This window comes from Xyrauchen texanus, chromosome 27 (genome assembly GCF_025860055.1).
Source record: "Xyrauchen texanus isolate HMW12.3.18 chromosome 27, RBS_HiC_50CHRs, whole genome shotgun sequence".
Taxonomy (NCBI): domain Eukaryota; kingdom Metazoa; phylum Chordata; class Actinopteri; order Cypriniformes; family Catostomidae; genus Xyrauchen; species Xyrauchen texanus.
Window position 1 is genome coordinate 36,850,372 of NC_068302.1, and position 19,946 is coordinate 36,870,317.

The 19,946-nt window shown below is 36.2% G+C and overlaps 1 protein-coding gene across 1 annotated transcript in view; it reads right to left on the reverse strand.

Moving 5' to 3' along the window:
- Positions 1–5,791: 5,791 nt before the first annotated feature.
- Positions 5,792–19,946, reverse strand: part of grm6a (glutamate receptor, metabotropic 6a) — a 67,305-nt gene continuing 53,150 nt past the window's right edge. The window contains exons 10-12 of the mRNA XM_052094377.1: positions 14,537–14,848; positions 10,638–10,883; positions 5,792–5,829 (exon numbers count right to left, since the gene is read on the reverse strand). Of these exons, the coding sequence (XP_051950337.1) occupies positions 10,641–10,883; positions 14,537–14,848 (555 nt within the window). The 3' untranslated portion in view covers positions 5,792–5,829; positions 10,638–10,640. The remainder of the gene's footprint in view (positions 5,830–10,637; positions 10,884–14,536; positions 14,849–19,946) is intronic.

Sequence of the window (19,946 nt, forward strand, 5' to 3'; positions counted from 1 at the left end):
ATAGGGGTTATGAACGACTCCAAATAAATACAGTGTGAACGACGCTTGCAGATCTCGCGAAACTTTCGACAATCTGAGGGTTACCTTCAAGACACGTCCGAAAGATGTGGTGGCGTGGCTTAAAGGAATAGTTCGCCCTAAAATGAAAATTCACTCATCATTTACTCACCCTCATGCCATCCCAATTGTGTATGACTTTCGTTTTTCTGAAGAACACAAACGAAGAGTTTTAGAAGAATATCTCATCTCTGTTGATCAATATGATGCAAGTGAACGGTGACTAAAATGTTTTAGCTCATAAAAGCACACTAAGACAGCATAAAAGTAATCCATATTGCTCTAGTGGTTTATTTCATGTCTTCTGAAGCAATCTAATCGGTTTAAGGTGAGAATAGACCAAGATTCAACTCCTTTTCTCTGCACATCTTGCCATTGCAGTCTCTAGTCTAGGCAGGATCATGATTTCAAGCTCAGTTACACTTCCTAGTCCTTAACACATGCACAAAGTGCTAGATGGTGCTTAAGTAATAGTGTTTAAAATCGTGATTGCAAATGAGACTGCAGATGTCAAGAGTTAGAGTGAAAAGGTATTTTATATTTTGGTATGTTCTCACTCAAAACCGATTGGATCACTTCAAAGGACATGGATTAATACACTGGAGTCGTATGAATTAGATTTATGCTGCCTTTGTGTGCTTTTTAGAGCGTAAACATTTTGGTACACTTTAACTTGTATTGCATGGACCTACAGACATGAGATATTCTTCTAAAAATCTTCGTTTGTGTTCGGCAAAATAAAGTACGTCATACACATATGGGATGGCATGAGGATATGTAAATGATCAGAGAATTTTCATTTTTGGGTGAACTATTCCTTTAAGGCTAGTGATAAATTGGCACATTTCGCGCAACACACATCATTGCAAAGCAGCTTTACAGAAAATTATGCTTCAACAGAAAAAAACAGTAATATAGATAAAATTAAGTAACTCAAGTTTGGAACAACATGAGCCTGAGCAAATTATGACAGAATTTAAAATGTTCTGTGAATGATCCCTTTAATTAGGCTATAATGTACCAATATTGAATTAGTTTGAATATGACCTGCATTTAGAGGCAAACATTTTTAAACTACTATATATGCATTCAGGGTTCTCAATTTTAAATTATTGAAAATGTCAAAGTGCGAAGTCATGTTTTGACTGTATGACAATGCTTAAACCACAAGGTGGCAGTGTTTGTCAATAACAGCTACTCCTAGACCACAGATTAAAATAACCAAAATCAAGCAATAAATTGACTGAACTATTGATCACTATTGGGTCTAATAACAAAGCTTAAAACTAAACGTATATGGGAAACTGCACTTTATAAATGTGCATTAAACACTACAGATTTTTTACTAATAAAAAAAAGAAACATTACATTCTGATCCTGATTATCCTGTAGATTTTAAACTAGACTGATGATGCTCCTTTGGTCCTTTTGACAGTACAGATGATGTGTAGACTAGACTGATATGTAATGGGTTATTACTGTGCAGTAGATTTTCATGTCCCCGTCATGCATGTCTAAAAACTATTTTTTAAAGCATAAAGACGTATGAATTATGTGATGTGTTGGTGGTAGTTATTAGTTTGTGCAACTCTCACTCCCTCACTGAGCAATGGCTTTAGCTGTATATAATAGCTATATATATATATATATATTGCTGTTTCTTTCCAGTCTGTTAGGTTCCATCCTGTTAATTTTCTTGCCATTGTGTAAATAATCAAGTTATACCTTTCTGATAGTCTTGCATACCCTTTTTGAGAATTAACCTCCTTAAATGACATTAAAATAAATCACAAACAGATACAGAGTTTAAAAGGTACTGCATAACAGGAGTGACATTAATATATGTCTTCACTGATTTCAGACATTTGTAGAGTCTCAAACTTAATGGAATGGAAACACTTCATTTCTAGTCTTTTATTCTATTTCCTTCCCCAAAAAGAACTTGACCACAAAATGTGTCACTATGATAACTCCATATTTCTCCTGATTGTGAGTGCTCAGCAGGACTGATGTGCAAACAGCTGATCATTTGCACCGGCTGAATGTATACACCGTGGAGTCTTTCAGTCTTTCGGTAGCAGCTGTTTGTGTTTCAACTCTTATTCCCTCATAATCAGTTGCCATTATTTCCTTACCTCCAGCGCACACGTCTGTCATCTGCATTTAGTGTTTTGGAGTTCTGACTTGAGTTGAACATACACTGAGTAAGATGTGCTGGCAATAGACTGGTTCCCCAATGGTTTCAACACAGATAAGAAGATTATATATTATAACAAGAAGAGAGGTCATATGTTGTAAAACAATTAATACAAAAAAAGGCTAATAAAATCCACTGTACTTGCGCCATCGTAATTTTTTTAACTCAACACTTTCACTCGTGATTTGGGCTCTAAAGTAAATAGAGCAGAATGATTATCTTTACTACACATTAATATTTATATCTTAGTAAAGTGATTTGTGCATTGCATTATGGGTCTACTTTTGTATGATGCATTAGAACATGGACCCTTGTGTTTTAGCATTCACTTTAAAAAGTTATAGTCATAAGAGAGAACAATATGATTTATATCTATAAATGTATATATATATATATATATATATATATATATATATATATATATATATATATATATATCTTCAAACATAATTCAAACAAAATAACATAAAATAAATAGTTTTCATTTATTCATTTATCAATTAACCTCATACAAAGTCCATACAAAGCTCATCGACGTGTTGTATGTTCAGAAATGCTTTTCTGCATAGCTCTGTTGTAACTGTTGCCTTCCTGTCAGCTTGGACCAGTCTGGCCGTTCATCTCTGACCTCTGTCATTAACAAGCCATTTTCATCCACAGAACTGCCTGATATGTATATATATATATATATATATATATATACATACAACACGTCGATGAGCTACAGCAGCAGAAGACCCTTCCAGGAACCACTACTGTCATCTTAGAACAAGAAACTGAGACTGCAGTGGGCACAGGCTCACCAAAACTGGACAGTAGACGATTTGAAAAACATCGCCTGGTCTGACAAATCTGGATATGCTGAGGCACACAAATGGTAGGCCCACAGTAGCCTCAGTTTTCTGTTCTTGGCTGACAGAAGTGGAACCCAACGTGGTCTTCTGCTGTTGTATCCCATCCGCCTCAATGTTCGACATGTTGTCCATTCTGAGATGGTATTCTGCTCACTACAACTGTACACAATTACCGTAACCTTTCTGGCAGCTCGAACCAGTCTGGCCATTCTCTGTTGACCTCTCTCATCAACAAGGAGTTTTCGTCTACAGAACTGCCGTTCACTGGTTGTTTTTTGTTTTTAGCACCATTCTCTATACACTCTAGAGTCTGTTGTGTGTGAAAATCCCAGGAGATCAGCAGTTACAGAAATACTCAAACCAGCCTGGCTTGCACCAACAATCATGTCACAGAATATATCACTGAGATCACATTTTTTCCCCATTCTGATGGTTGATGTGAACATGAACTGAAGCTCCTGACCCATATCTGCATGGTTTTAGACATTACACTACTGCCACATGATCAGCTGATTAGATAATCGCATGAATAAGTAGATACACAGATGTACCTAATAAAGTGGCCAGTGAGTGTATATATATATATATATATATATATATATACATATATGTATATATATATGATATTATATATATATATATATATATGTATATGATATTATATGATATATATATATATATATATATATATATATATATATATATATATATATATATATATATATTAAGATGAGTAAGATGAGACAAGAAAACAAGAGACAACGTATTAAAACATTTATTTTTTTCTCTGGCATGCTTGAAAAGCACACACTGACCAATAACTATTTGCTATGAATCATTTTATGAATAATTTTCAACTATTTGCTGTAGGTTTTTTTTTTAATGATAAATGAGACCATAAACACTGAACTAAGAAAATGTAATCTGCAAGATTCAGAAAACAATGAGGCTTCCTCATGTTCCTCTGTTTTAATCTAAGGACATTTAATGGCAAAGCCTCATGACCAACAGCATCCATTTATTTTCTTTGATTTAAATAACAATTGAATTGCATCACATTTGCTTGGTCTGTTAGTGACTATACCATTCAACAAACAATCCATCTTCATAGAGACAATGCCAGCGCTGTAGTGCATTTACTTATGCAATGTAGAGTATGGACTCTGGATATCCTAAACACTGATTTTTTTAAATAGCAGTCAAAAGATGTAAACTGACTAGAGATCGACCGATATATCGGTTTTACCAAATAATCGGTGCTGATAGTTGCTGTTTGGAACTATCGGTTATGGGTAGAATAGTTGCCGCTAGTAGCTGATTGTTTTTTTTATTATTATTATTCCTCCATGTTCCTCAGGAAATTATTGCTCATGCAGTATTTATAGCCCATATGACAATGTTTACATTATTTTCTTTCTATTGTAATACATTGTATATGATTGCAAGTGTCCTTGTCTTGTTTCACATATGTGTTTGTGTTAGCTAAAAGCACAGACTTTTCAAAATAAGGGTTGTTGGTGTATTTTGGGCTTGTTTAAAGTTAAAAGTAAATTATTTAACAATAAACTACATCTGGATTGGTTTTTTTTTCAATTTTCAAATGCCTGTGTCCATCACAGTAATGAAAGACTAAGAAAATTAGTTTTTACATTCAATAAATCGTTTTTTTTTTTTTAACTATCGGCCGATTAATCGGTTACCAGCATTTTTCATCACCTTAGTTATCATACCAGCAAAATCCACTATCGGTCGACCTCTAAAACTGACATATCTTTAAAGTGATATCATGGGCAAACACACAGCAGTCATGTTACTCATCATAACAAAGTAACATAACATAATGTAACATAATAAGACCTTTTATAATAAGAGTTTCCCATGCAAACCATCAGTCAAACACAGGATACTTGCCTTAGAACACACAAAATAAAACTTCCATTTCCCCTTTCTTTTACAGTCTTCTATTTACAAAGTATTATCTTTACTATGGTGCATTCTGGATCCTAAATATTGATATTTTGATATACACCTTTCCTACAGGTTTCTTTATAAAAGCACCAACATATCTTTGGCCATGGAGATCAATCTTTTAAAAACTATCAACACTAAATTCATATATTATCTGGAAAAAATGGAATTAAACAAGCTAATTAATAAATTCTTGTTGGAATAATTTAAATAAATATTAGATATACGAGATGCACACAGCTAAAATACACAATTCAAAATTTTTTGTGGTTAAAATATAAAATAAATTAGAGTATTATGAGACAATTTAAGCTAATCTGAAAAGCAGTACTTTTGCTGTATGGTTCATTCACCAGCCAAGACCTGTATTTTTATCAAAACTGGCGGTCTTTCATTGGGTTTTACTCAGTCAGTGCAAAATTCAAAACTGCACCAATGTAAACATCTCATGCTAACACCTTAACAAATCAACCACATAAATGCAAAAAATCTTTTCTGAGGTAAAAAAGTGAGAGAAAAAGAGAGATATTTCCAAACTGTGTTGTGTTATCCGCAAAAAACGTCTGGACATCTATTAAGCATGTCAACTGTTCAACAAATATGCTCAATAAACAATTTTCTGTTCGCAGTGTTTGCAGTTTGTTTACAGTCAGTGACGTTGGCTTTATTATCATCCTCATCTGGAATAAGCAAAAGTCTCTATAATGTAGTTCTTCTGTGATTTGAGTTCAACACAGCTGCTCCAAGTGTCATCTGTAAGTACACAGACAGAGTTGTAAATGTGACAAACTCAGCAACACTCAGCAATAAAATGTAGGTTGGCACTTTATGAGTGTGTGTAGTTAAAAATGAGACATGATTTTCTATGTGACATGGGTTCTATTTCCGTGGAAACCAGGAAGTAATCACATTTGTATTGACTGTTCTATATCATTTACAACTAAAATTACAACTCGCCTTTGGAGCAACTCAATGGACATTTCACCTCAACGACACTTCCAACTTCGGCCACTTGTGGCAGCAGCAGAACTTTCAAACTACTGTTACTGAATTCACAATTTCTGCATCCCAATTTGCCTACTTATACTATGCCCTTAAAGTGTGTACTCTTTTTGTGATGGAAAAGTGTCTAATGTTTAGCAAAATAGTGTGTAAGTATTTGGACATCATTAAATAGCGTCCTGAAACCAATGACCCCTTAGTCGGATTGTTACATGCATCCTGTCATCGTATCCCAACCTGTCAACTTCAGAAGCAATATGATATGTTTGGTTGAGAAACATATCAATATTTAAGTCTTTTTTTAACTTTCAATCTCCAGTTTCACTTTCTGAATCTTCCTCTTTTGATTTTGGCGATTTGCATTCTTTGAGTATATCGCCACCTACTGGCAGGGAGGAGAATTTATAGTAAAAACGGTCTTAAATATTCATCTGTTTCTCACCCACACTTATCATATCACTTATGAAGTTATAGATTTAACTATTAGTCTAATGGATTACTTTATTACTGCTTTATGTGATATTTGGAGCTACAGAGCTGAAATATTCTTTTGAGAGAGAATGTTCATTTTGAGTGAACTATTCTTTTAAGAATACACAAAAGCATCCACAATAAGCAGTACAAATACTGTAGATGGACATAAAAGAATGCATGATGGTAAGATGAGGATTATTTATCACTCATAAATATTTCTGATCACTGGATAATAATAAAACATAAATGGAGCCGCTTGATCATTTGCAATTTAATGAGCTGATCAGCATCTTCCTCCTACAGAGAGAAAGTAGCTTTTCTTCACAGCATTAAATCAAATTAATGTAATGTTTAATGATGATTTTATGTTGATGTCAAAATATGAATTTATGATGCGGCATTGGTTTCATCACCATGTTTTTAGTTTTTCCACGTATGACAATTGTAGTTCTGAAGCAAACCATTCTGGAAATAGTAGACCATCAGGGCAACTTTGGGACACTCATTTCAACATACAATGATTTGGGGCACCCTAATTCTAATCTCGAATACTATTTAGAGTGGATAGGGTGCAATTTGTGACATGAAGTGTGTGATCAGTCTGTAGCTTTTACTGTGGAAAGAGAATTCTTTTGTGGCAATTTTTTTAGCTCGAGTGTGGGCACAAAAGGTCACACAACAAAGTAAATATTGTATGACAAAGCGTAAGGGATATGGCCTTTGGACATGAAAAGTGTGATATTCTGACACATTGTTTATCTCTTCTAACAACATTCTCGTGTGAGCAACACCCACAAATGACTGATTGGGAGAGAAAGCATGATATGCCATCACATCCAGTGTGTCTGCTCTGAATAGATCCGTGCTTTTTATATATCCTGCTATTGAACGCTCCTTTGACAAAACGTGGAGTCAGTTGTTGTTGATGTGGGTGTTTTTCTTTTATAACTGAGGGATCTAAAAATTTTACATGAGTGCAACATGAATTTTTCTTGTACTTCATTTGTTTCTTTATTTCTTTCATATTATTTTCTTATATATTTTCACATTTCTTTATATTCTTTATATAACTCTGCTATTTGGATATCTTCTGACAAAGAGAGATGTCTTGTGGGAGACTGGAGCTAACATTCCTGGCACTGTCAGTCAGGATAGATTATTTAACATTCATTCGGTAGGGCTGATGATCTAACATTTCAGAAGTGTGTCATGGATGGTTTGGTCATATTTCCCATGGCTTCAGCATTTTCAGTCAAATACAGTCATCTTGTGGATACATTTCTTATCAATGTAAACTGCAGTTATAATAGCCATCTTTCATAAAGTGAAGGAATATCATAGAAAATATTGTCTTAGAGAGGGGGTGTGTCATGTGTGATAGCCATTCTTTGCAATCATATTGGATACTTTGTAAATGTCCACAGTTTGTAATATGCGTATGTAATTTGTTTTACATTTTGAAAATAATGCATGCCAAATTCTATTTTGAAAGGGTATGAAACAGCATCTATCTATCTATCTATCTATCTATCTATCTATCTATCTATCTATCTATCTATCTATCTATCTATCTATCTATCTATCTATCTATCTATCTATCTATCTATCTATCTATCTATCTATCTGACAGTCTATCTATCAAGCCAAAATAATTGTTTTGACAAACTTTATACATCTATTCATTTTTTGAGATCAGTTGTTGGAGGTAGCCACGACATTACTATCCAGCTGCTTTTTAGCAACTGGATATGCAGTTGCTAGGTCATTGCGAGGTGGTGGCTCACTGGCCCAAATCAAAAGAGCCCACCTCCAAGTTTCTTTATTCTGGTCCCTATATGACACGGGTCCTTCCTTCAATGTAAGTCTATACTTGCAAAAACATAAGCAGCCTCTCAAGACTGTACATTGCCATTCATTTGAGGTCAATAGTTCTATAGATGCCTCATTGTATACATTGATTTGTCCTATACTGTCATCAGAAACTATCTCTGTGTAGTAGCCAGGGGTAAAATCCCTTGTTTAAGTGTAGAGGATTGAAAGGGCAAGTGTAAGACCGCAGTAACTCTCCTCTTCAGGGATCAACACAACTAACAACACATATCATTGCTCATAATTGTCAATCAGCTGTCAAGTTGATGATCAGAATTAGCATTTGCTTCTTCAAAGACAGAATCGTATACTTCAGCACTACGTATGAAAATTATATTCAGTTGAACAATGTATTGCAAAAGAAACTGCGGTTAAACTTAACAGTAAGGTTGTATATTCTAACAATTGTTAACACAATCTTAAATTACACTAACAATGAACTATCTTTTATAGCATTTATTGGTAAGAGTTTACAATAAGGTTCCACTTGTTAACATTAGTTAATACTTTAGGTATCACAAACTTACAACGAAAACAATATTTTTTTAAAGCATTTATTAATCATGGTTAATGTTAACTGAATGAAACCGATTGTTCATTGTTACTTCATGTTAGTAACTATTGCATTAACTAATGCTAACAAAACATTAACCAAAATTAACAAATGCTGTAAAATTATTGTTCTTTGTTTATTTATGTTAACAAATGGAACCTTATTGTAACCTTATTGTGTTACCCATTTGTTACACTTTTAAGATTTACAGTTGTATATGTTAACATTAGATAACACATTATGAGCTAACATGAACATTTAAACTATCCAGTTTGAAAAATGAAGGTATGAAATCAGCAATCTGTGAAGCTGCATCCATGTTGTAATCTAATAATCAAAATATTACATTATACACCATGACCAAAAATATGAATGAGAGAAATATGAATTATTTATTCATATTATTAAGAGCCATTGTTTTATTAATTATTTAATAAATGCATTAAACTTCATAAATTAATTGCAGAATCAGCCTTCCTCTATGTACCTCTATGCACATAATTAATGTTCTGCACTTAACTCCATTGTTTTGCATCCAAATATCATTGCGCCACAGAGCAATATCCAAATCAACAAGCATCATTACAGTAATTTCATGCAGGCTTAGTGATTTTTGCTTCCAAAAGCTCAGTAATAGGGATGTAATGAGATGGGCTGCATCAAACTCTGTGTGTTGAAGAAGCAAAAGTCTGCTGCAGAGATAGAGAATAATAAAGTGCAAAATAACCCCAAAAGCATTTTACTGTACATTTAAAGAGAATTAGTAAGCAAGTGGAGAGAGAGAGAGAGAGAGAGAGAGAGAGAGAGAGAGAGAGAGAGAGAGAGAGAGAGCGAGAGAGAAAGGGTGTGTGCTCACTGTACGACAGGTGAGGTTGAGGCAGAGGTGCACTTTCTCCTTCACTGCCCAAAATTGAAAGATACAAGGGACATTTACATAGATACATTTACAAACAGCATAGACAAATTTATAACTATGACAGAACAAGAAAAAGTTAATATAATATTTGGAGAAGGACACACAGCAGCACTGGCCGCAAGATACACTTTAACATGTCACAGCCTGAGAGACAGTAAGTGAATATGTGTTATGTGTTATGAGAGAGAGAGAGAGAGAGAGAGAGAGAGAGAGAGAGAGAGAGAGAGAGAGATGCTACAGGTATAAAAATTGAGGGGGCGCTCAATACAGCTTACTTAGAATGATTTAAGGCACCTTAAATATTGATTTTAAAGCAATGAATTCCCTAACAATCCCATCTTGGAAGCTCTGCAGACAGTTTATAGCAACAAAATATATTACTGTGCAGTATTTCTCGGTTTATCCCCTTTATAAGTCCTTTGACAGCATCATGCTGTAAACCATAAGAGTTCTTTAGAGTAAGTGGTGCTTGCCTATGCAAAACATGCCGCCACAATGCTAGAAAGCTATAGGTGGTTGCCAGGCGTTGTAATTGTGGACTACCAAGTGGTTGGGCCAATGTGAACTTGGCAGACAATCTTAGTTAACTTGGTTAGGGCTTGTAGGCCATGGCTAAGCTTGTGAAACTTGGCTTATCTGGTTGTTAACCATATTCCAAAACACAGCTCTAAGCTAACTGGTTGACCAGTTTGTCCACTGTAATCTGATATGACCTGGTTTGTCCATGGGTATGTGAGTGGATGATACCTGCTACTGCGTCCTGTCTGGCTCAATCTTAGTCTCTCCATTCTGTTTTTCATTGATGGATTTCTGCGAGAGGCGTGTGGACATGGTTGCAGCTTGCACCGCAGCCTTGAAGCTGCGCTTGCGTTTCTGTACATTCTGCTCCGGGTGGAAGATAATGACGTAGACTTTCGGTATGTAGAGCATTCCTAGAGACACGGAAGCACTCAGACTCATTGACACAGTCAGCGTAGTCGTCTGAATAAACATCTAGATCAAACACAGAGATGATAAATCAAGGGTTAGAGACCACAGGATCATCTAAACACTGAGATTTATGCTTTCTTGGTGAACAGGTTACTTTTAGTTTGGTAGTTGCCTAAAAATTAGGATGAAATGCACTGATGTTTGTTTTCGTTCGGGGCTATTTCTGCTGTTTGACCACATCCCTGAAATTCTTGACCCTGGAGAACTCGGCTAGTTGAAAAGCATTGATGGTTTAGATGTGACCAACGTCATGAGTAGTAGAAACGCAAGCTTTGTTCGCCTTGAGTGTTTTAGTTCATTCAGGAGAAAAAAGACGTTTGTTTTTTCTATTGTAAAAACTAGGCTCAAGAAAAAAAGATCACAAATTAGATCTATTTAAAGACCCCATGATATAAAATGTGGAATTTTGAGTTTTTTAGTTCATGTCTTTTCGCTTTGAGGCCATTTATATTCTAGTGCATGGGTTTTCAAACTGGGGTCCAGTGACCGCCAGGGGGCCGCAAGGCAGTGTTGGGTGGTCCACAAAAATCCACTCAAATCAATAATTAAATATAGCCTATAGTATGCATGCACAGTGTGTTACAGTGAATCCATGCTGCTTTGTTGACACACACTCATAGCACATGCAGGGCTATCATGATGCGCAGCTGTTTTTAGCTCTCAGAGCAGCTCGCAATATGTGAGCGCTCCACATAAACTACTTTCACCAGATTTTTAATAAGAAACGTATTAAACTACTGTGAACTACAGTAGGCTAGATACACATATACTACTCCCTGAGATATTTTTTTTTTTACTGAAATAAGTGTTGCAAGACATCTCACCTGTCTCTGTGACAGCTCTAGACTCTGTAAACAGCAAACAAAAATGTGTCCGCACAATACGGACAATGCCGCTTTCGACCTGTCAATCATTTTGCACGTTCTCATAGTGTAGTAGTTGCAGCGAATTATTGAGACTTACTGCCATTTTAATGCCATCTTCTTTATATACGTTGTCAGTCGAGAACACCATTTTGCTGCTGTTGTTTTTAACAACCTTTTCTGCACAATTTCAGTCTAATTAAAGCTCATTTGGATCTTTGGAGTTCAGGGTTTTGGAAAGTGGGGCCGTGGCTAATCCAATGGCTCAGTCTCGTGGAAGTTAAACAGCTAAAATCACTTACAACACCTTCAATTCTTCTGTTAAAACTCATGTATTATTTGAGCTGCAAAGTTGTTTATATTGTTGTTTTTACAGTCATTTCAGGGCAAATACACCATGGCAATGAAATTGGCTATAATTTTACACGGAAAAGGCTAGTATGCGATTTACTCAATAAAATCATGTTTATACATATATTGTTTATATTTTCTGGCAATTCTATTGAAACGGTGAGTATTTTCATGTTTATTGATAGGCCCCCATTCACTTCCATTGTGAGTGCCTCACTGGAACCCAGATTTGTGCTTTTTTTAAAGAAAAGGAGGGACAAAAGTCCAAAGTATTTTTTGTGGTAATCAATATTACGGCACAATTGCTGTCGAATGAGCTTAACTTTTATCGAACCAGGAATATTCCTTTAATTTTGCTAGTGCATTTTCAAGCAGATTAGCTAACAATAAAGAATTTCTTAATAGGCTACACATTTGTATTGAAATAGTGTGTAGTTGGCTTGTGTCTCTTTTCATACCCCCAATAAGATCTGCACAGTGATGTATAGATATTTAACTGATTAAGAAAAAAACAACCCTGTTGCATCGGTATCGGCTGATACGGAGAGTTCAGGTATCGAAATCGGATTGGGAGAGAAAAAGTGGTATCGGTGCATCCCTAATATTATTTGACATTATTACTGTTTCATTCTAAAATCATGAGATTATACAGAATTATTTTATTCTATTGACAGCCATAATTCTATTGACAGGCAACCATAAATATAAAAGCAAATCTGCATTTAACTTAATATATAGTGAATAAATATTTCTTGATAGTAAGCTGCTTTTGGAACAATATTTACTGTGAAAGCGCTGTCCAAATAAATTTAACATTTTAAAAATGTTTCTCATTTGGCTTCAGTACAATGTCAATATAAAAGCCACTTATTACATTTTGAAAACATGTCTTTACAATTTTACATTGACTATTTTTCTCCCTCGCAAGGAGATCCTCCTATTTGGGGGTCATCTGAATTAAAAAGTTTGAAAACATTTGTGCTAGTGCACTCCTAAACGTTCATTTATAAAATGTAAAGTCCATCTCTTCCAGGAAAACTACCCAAAATTATTGATGACTCATTGTACACTAACTAATTGCCCAATAAAATGCTCTCTAGAACGAGAATTCCCTCTCATGGTTCATGGCTGTTATTGTAAACTAAAGATTAATTAATAAAGGGGATGAGCCCTTCGATATGTCCCACTCTAACTTTCAGGTTTCAATCTGAGACGCATCTAAACTAATGCTAATACTTGAGATGTTTCTGGGAAATTCTAGAGCCTCTTGAGCAATGAAAGAGCAACCTTTGAACAACAACATTTGCCTTTGGAAGGATAAGCCATGGCAATGCATCAAAAGAGACATAAATCACAGTCAAAATGCTCATATGTAGAATCCAAAACAAAATAAAGGAACATCTGCACACAAAATGGTGCACAGCAGGAGATAGCACATAATGTATTAGCTGCATGAAATAAACTGCACTCCAAGTGTGAAGCTACCTGGGTTGTTTAATCTATGCAGAAATACCTAATGCCCCAATTCGCTAATTCCCGCTGACAAGGCTTCTGTCTTTATTAAGATGGGTAGACATTGTCTTTCAGGCCTCCAAACATTCCTGTTATCAGCCTCCCTCCCACAGTCAAACCCCCGGAACCTCAATGGTGGGCGAAAGAGCCTTTGTCTCTGTGTCATGGTGTGTCTTTGGGAGATAAAAGGTAGAAGTGAAATGTTGGGGTTTTTTCTCATCTCATCCTGCCATATCAAAGGCCTCTACAAAACAGAATATGTGAGCAAAACAACTTGGAATAGTTATCATGAGGCTGGCAGGTTGTTGCTTACTTCAATACCTTCATATTTAAATGACTTCATTTCCCATTATTTTCTACTTAAGGACTGGAACGTTGACTAAGCTCTACTCTTTTGTTTATGGATTGGAGCCAAACTGTAAGAATATATTGTGGTGTAAATACTGGGAGTTGTTTCACTGTGAAGATGGTGTTGCATTGCTTTTAAGACGGGGAATGCAATATCTAAAACTCTAATGTGTAATATTGCTCTGTGTGCTCATGTACAGTATATGCATGAAAAAGCATGAAAAGCTTTGCCAAATTCACTCTCAGAGAATGTGGTATTCGTTACAGTTTTTATACATGGAAAGTAATAAAGAAATAACTACTAATGCCAGCAAAGAATGCAAAATACATGACATTAAATCAAAACAAAAGATGTTATGAAGAATGTTACGGCCTGACACCTTAAGTCACAATTTACTTTCAATGTATGGTAAAAGAAGCAATGAAAGTGTTAATGCAATGAATTCTTACTAACATCTACTTTTGTGTTATGCAGAAGAAAGTTATTTTAACTGTTCCAACAATGAAAGTGCTCCTGAATTGTGTCCAACTTGATCACGTTGTGTGCATAGAAAAACCAAGTTAATATAATGCACATCTAACCTTCTCTGTGGACTGTGCTGTGCCAAAGAAAATAGGCACGAATGCCAGCCAGACGATGCATGTGGTATACATGGTGAAGCCGATTGGTTTAGCTTCGTTGAAGGTCTCGGGTACGCCGCGGCTCTTGACAGCGTAGACTGTGCACGTGACCATCAACAGGATACTGTAGCTCAAACAACAAATGAGTGACAAATCAGACATGTCACACTTCAGGATTCCACGCGCCAGATCTGGATTTGGTGGCCGCAATTCTTCATAGTCCACAATGGTGTGTGGCGGCATCACGCCAAACCAGACAAACACACCCACCACCTGCAGAGAAAGAGAAATGGGAGGAAGCTCAAATTTACGCTGAAAGTTGAGGCTCAAACAGAAGAGCAGACTTGTTTGTCAAAAGCTGCTGTTAGATCTCATTCTTTTGATGAGACTTTAGACCGAGATCCTGACTCTCTGTGGTCATTAAAAAATCCAGGACACATCTCGAAAATAGTAGGGGTGTAACCCTGGTATCCTGGCCAAATTCCCCCCATTGGCCCTTCTCAATCATGGTCTCCTAATAATCCCCATCCATTAATTGGCTCTGTCACTCCACTCTCTCCTCTCCACCAATAGCTGGTGTGTGGGGAGCGTACTGCCGCACTATGGCTGCCATCGCATCATCCAGGTGGATGCAGCACACTGGTGGTGGTTGAGGAGAGTCCCCTGTGCACTGTGTAAAGCACTTTGAGTGTAGTGTCAAAAAAGCGCTATATAAATATAACATTCAGTCAGTCATTCATTCATTCATTCATTCATTAGTGTACTGTAGAGCAATCGTTTTTAACTGGTGTGTCGTGACTCGGGACCCAAAAATGGGTTGCAGGTCTGTTCAGATAGGGTTGTGGACTACAGGGTAACACCAAAGCTAAATGCAATTATGCAAATAATAAAAATAACAAACATATAATTATATTTATTAAACTAAATAAGTATTTAAACTTTTAAAAGGGAGAAAAAATTGTTTGCTGTCATCAAATACTGTATGTCCAATTGGACTGTACTGTATTTTGGTTCAAATTCATCTGTCACTTGGTAGAAGCTGGCCAAATTAGGCAGATGTCAACATGGACAGGTTGTGTGACATGCCCTAATCTTCAAAGACCATGAACAAAGTTAGACAAGGAAAGAGAAAACAAGACCCTGACCCAGAGGCGGACTAGCCATTGGGAGAATTGGGACATTTCCTGGTGGGCTAAGTGATAAGCTGAAGGGGGCCACAACCTAGTTACGTTATATAGTTAAAAAGTTATATTAACCCTTTAATGTATACAGCTTCCATAAATCATATTTATATGATTAATTCATATCTTTAAAAGTTTACTATCACAGGATATATATTTATTTGTATATTATAATGATTTAATGATTACTCAAGGATAAGGTGTTGAAGTGATGGCTGCTAGAATTAGGGCCTATCTAGATTTGATCAAAAATGACATTTTTCAAATACTGATGGTGCTGTTTTTACATCAATAATGTTCTGACTATACTTTGTGATCAGTTGAATGTCACTTTGGTAAATTAAAGTACCAATTTCCTTCCGAAACAGCAAAATATGTGCATAATTTTAGTTGATGTTGATACTACAGAAATTCTACCACAGAGCGATGACATCTCAGATCATTACCTCCTCTTTTGTTTGCTGCCATCAGCTAATGTCACTCAATCTACACCATGTTATCGTTCAGGTAGAACTATTCTTTCGACCATAAAGATAGTGTCACTAATAATCTTCCAGAATAGTCTAGAAGAACTTGATGTAATAACAGAAAATATAAATAGTCTTCTCAAGCACTCTTGATATTGTCACACCCCTTCAATTAAAGAAAATTAAAGAAAAAAGCCCCACATCATGGTACAATGATCACACTCATGCTCTCAAGAGAGCAGCTCGAAAAAATGGAGCACAAAACTAGAGGTATTTTGCAGTGCATGGATGGATAGTGTCTCTAGATACAGACCTTGCTATCCTTAGGACATGTCCCAAGAAACTTTAAAATGGCAGTTATCAAACCGCTTTTTAAAATGCCACAGCTTGATCCTGGCCAATTGGCTAAATATAGACCGATTTCAAATCTCCCATTTATGTCGAAAATACTAGAAAATGTAGTGTTCTCCCAACTACTCTTCACTTCTACAGAGAAACTGTATATATGAACAATTTCAGTCAGGATTTAGTCCTCATCATGGCTGCATTTCTCTTCTAGTGCTTTTAGATCTTAGTGCTGCCTTCGATACCATAGATCACGACATCCTCTTGAATAGGCTGGAGAACTATGTTGGCATTAGTGGACTTGCATTAACATGGTTCAGGTACTATTTATCAGACCGCTACCACATAGTATGTGTAAATGAAGAATTGTCAAATCAAACAAAAGTTAAGTATGGAGTGCCACAGGGGTCAGTTTTAGGACCTCTGCTTCTCTCTTTATATATGCTTCCACTGGGAGGGAATCGTGGAATAAGTTTCCACTGTTATGCCCATGATACCCAAATTACATTTCTTCTAAACCTGACAAAATCTCACAATTCTCCAAATGTACAGAATGTTTCAATGAAATCAAAGATTGGATGGCCAGAGATTTCCTTCTACTCAATTGTGACAAAACAGAGATACTAATTACTGGACCAAAAACCTCTTTCTATAATTTGACTCTCGATGGACATACTTTTACGTCGTCTTCTACAGTAAAGAACTTAGGTGTTATATTTGATACCAATCTGTCCTTTGAAAGTCTAATTTCCAGTGTTTGTAGAACAGTATACTTCCACCTCAGAAATATTAAGACACATACTCTCTGTTGCTGATGCCAAAAAACTAATTCATGCATTCATGACCTCGAGACTAGATTGTTGTAATGCATTACTGGGAGGATGTACTGCAAGTTCAAGAAATAAACTTAAATTGGTTCAAAATACAGCTGCCATAGAGCTGATTAGAACCAAGAAATATGATCATATTAGCCCAATTTTATCGTTGTTACATTGGCTACCTGTTAAATGTCATATTCATTTTAAAATTCTGTTAACTACATACAAAGATTTGAATGGTTTAGCTCCACAGTACTTAAGTGACCTTCTACCATGCTATATTCCATCACGGTCAATAAGATCACAAAATCCTGGACTGTTAATAGTTCTTAGAATATCAAAATCCACAAAAGGAGATCTTTCCTATTTGGCTCCAAAACTGTGGAATACTCTCCCTAACACTGTTCGGGATGCAGACACACACACTCAGTGTAAGTCTAGAATAAAGACTCCTCTATTTAGCCAGTCATACACCTAATTTATCCATCAACAGTTGCTTTAGTTAGGTCTGCCAGAACCAGAAACATTTCTCATAATCTTTAACTCTGCAATAAATTGAATGATATCTATGCTAATATAATTTTTTTGATTCCCTGTCTCAACCTCGGGATTCATATCCGGCAGATATCAGTTCATGAACACTTTTCACTCTTTTCCTCACACAATGCTATCTTAAGACATCTAAACACTTTTAATACAGTGCATGACTTGTAAGGTGATACATTTTGAATTAAAAGCTTGTGTAGTCGTGACCAATAGCGCAGTTGCTCAGCTGACATAGCGCTGAACTTGTGATGCAAAGGGCCAAAGTATGAGTTCTGAAGAGCTCGCAAGATGTTGCTTCAGCAATTGCGTATTTCATATCACATTTGCTTTTATGACAGTGTCAATTAGGTTTAGGTTTTGTTGATTTAAAACTCGATAGAGCATTAAGCTACAAAACCTTATCTGTTTGAGAGAAAATGTTACTTTATAGGCACCACACAGTGGACATTTCACCTTAGGAACTGCTGCGATGCCTGTAATGAACCACATAATATAATTTTATAAAAATGACGCTACAGTCAATTTTCATGATATCAGGCTGGCATTTTTTGTACAGTAAACCATCTGGAGTTTTGGGTCAACATATGATGTCCAATGTATCACCAGTTGAGAACCACTGATATAGAATAACGTAATGTAAGAAAGGTTGTATTTTAGCCAGTCTTCTCCAGGCACGAATGCATACTAAGCTATACAATGTCCTACTTGCTTTATAATGCAGCAAAGTCATTCATCGTGTAAGTGCAGAGGGTCAATGCTGGAACGTTCTTTGCACCTGTTTACAACAAGAACATTAACACTAGACAGTGACTCATCCTGATTGAAGGTGCTCATCAAATAATGTGCAAAAATTTCAGAGAAACTTCTATGGCAGGGAGGAGAACGGAACAGGAGCCGGGCAGCCGGCGTGTTGCCACAGAGACAGATGTTGCTGTCAGAATGCTCGGTGGAGTTCCGCTCTCCACACAGCATCAGTGACACATCTGCCAAACACACGCCGGAGGAGGTGCTGAAAAATGTCCTGCTGTCAATCATTCTCGTGCTAACGTCCTGTTAATCTCTTCTCCACTGCACGCTGTTTCCAGTGAGTCATACACATAATTCTGGGGTTTGCTCGAACTACAAAGGCTTTTTAAATATTCTCTTGTAAAAGTTAAAATCAGCAGTTTATATCACAGAAAAGGGTGTTTTTCAGCGGATTAAATTTATAATGCAGGAGTGGGGCTTTCTTTTCACCCGTAAATTGCTAAAACATTTATAGCCATGACTGAAGCTGAAATGGGTTGCTTTTGCACATTAGCGTGGCTGCTGTGTTTGTTGGTACAAGCGGAGTGAATTCGAGCACTCAACATGATGAGGTTTGCAGGGAGCTTATAAGCTTCCACACTGTGTCCAATCACTGGAGAATCTGCCTGCCTGGAAAACTGCTTTTGACAAAACCTCAAAAGTCACCCACATTATAGTAGCTTTAGTTACCTTAACTAGAGGCTCTATACTGCTTATGAACCTAAAAAAACAGCATAGCTGGGATGCGGGTGTGCTGGTGTTCCAACAACTATCTTAACCTGCAGGACTTCCTTTATTAGTGAGCATTACCACAAAAACCATATTGGTTACAAACTTACCATTAATTGATTTCAGGGTACAGTACTCATGTTGACAGTACCATTAGTATGTAATAGAGAAGTAAGGAACAATTGTGTTTGTAATTCTCACAAAATATTGATTTTGTTCAGATCACACTCTATTTTTTTTTTTTTTAAGTGAACAATTTTTATTCTTTTGGAACATGAAAAGAGAGGTCTGAAATCATTGTAAACTGAAGGGATGTCCCAACACCCATACTGGTATTGGCATCGGGTCCGATACCATGCTCATGTACTCTTGCTCGTAAAAATGCTAACAAAACCAATACCATTTCATGTACGAATGTCATTCTGTAAACATTCAGTGCACAAATTAAAATTACGTTATGCCCTAGTGTGATAATTAAACTGCAAAGGCTGCAATTAAT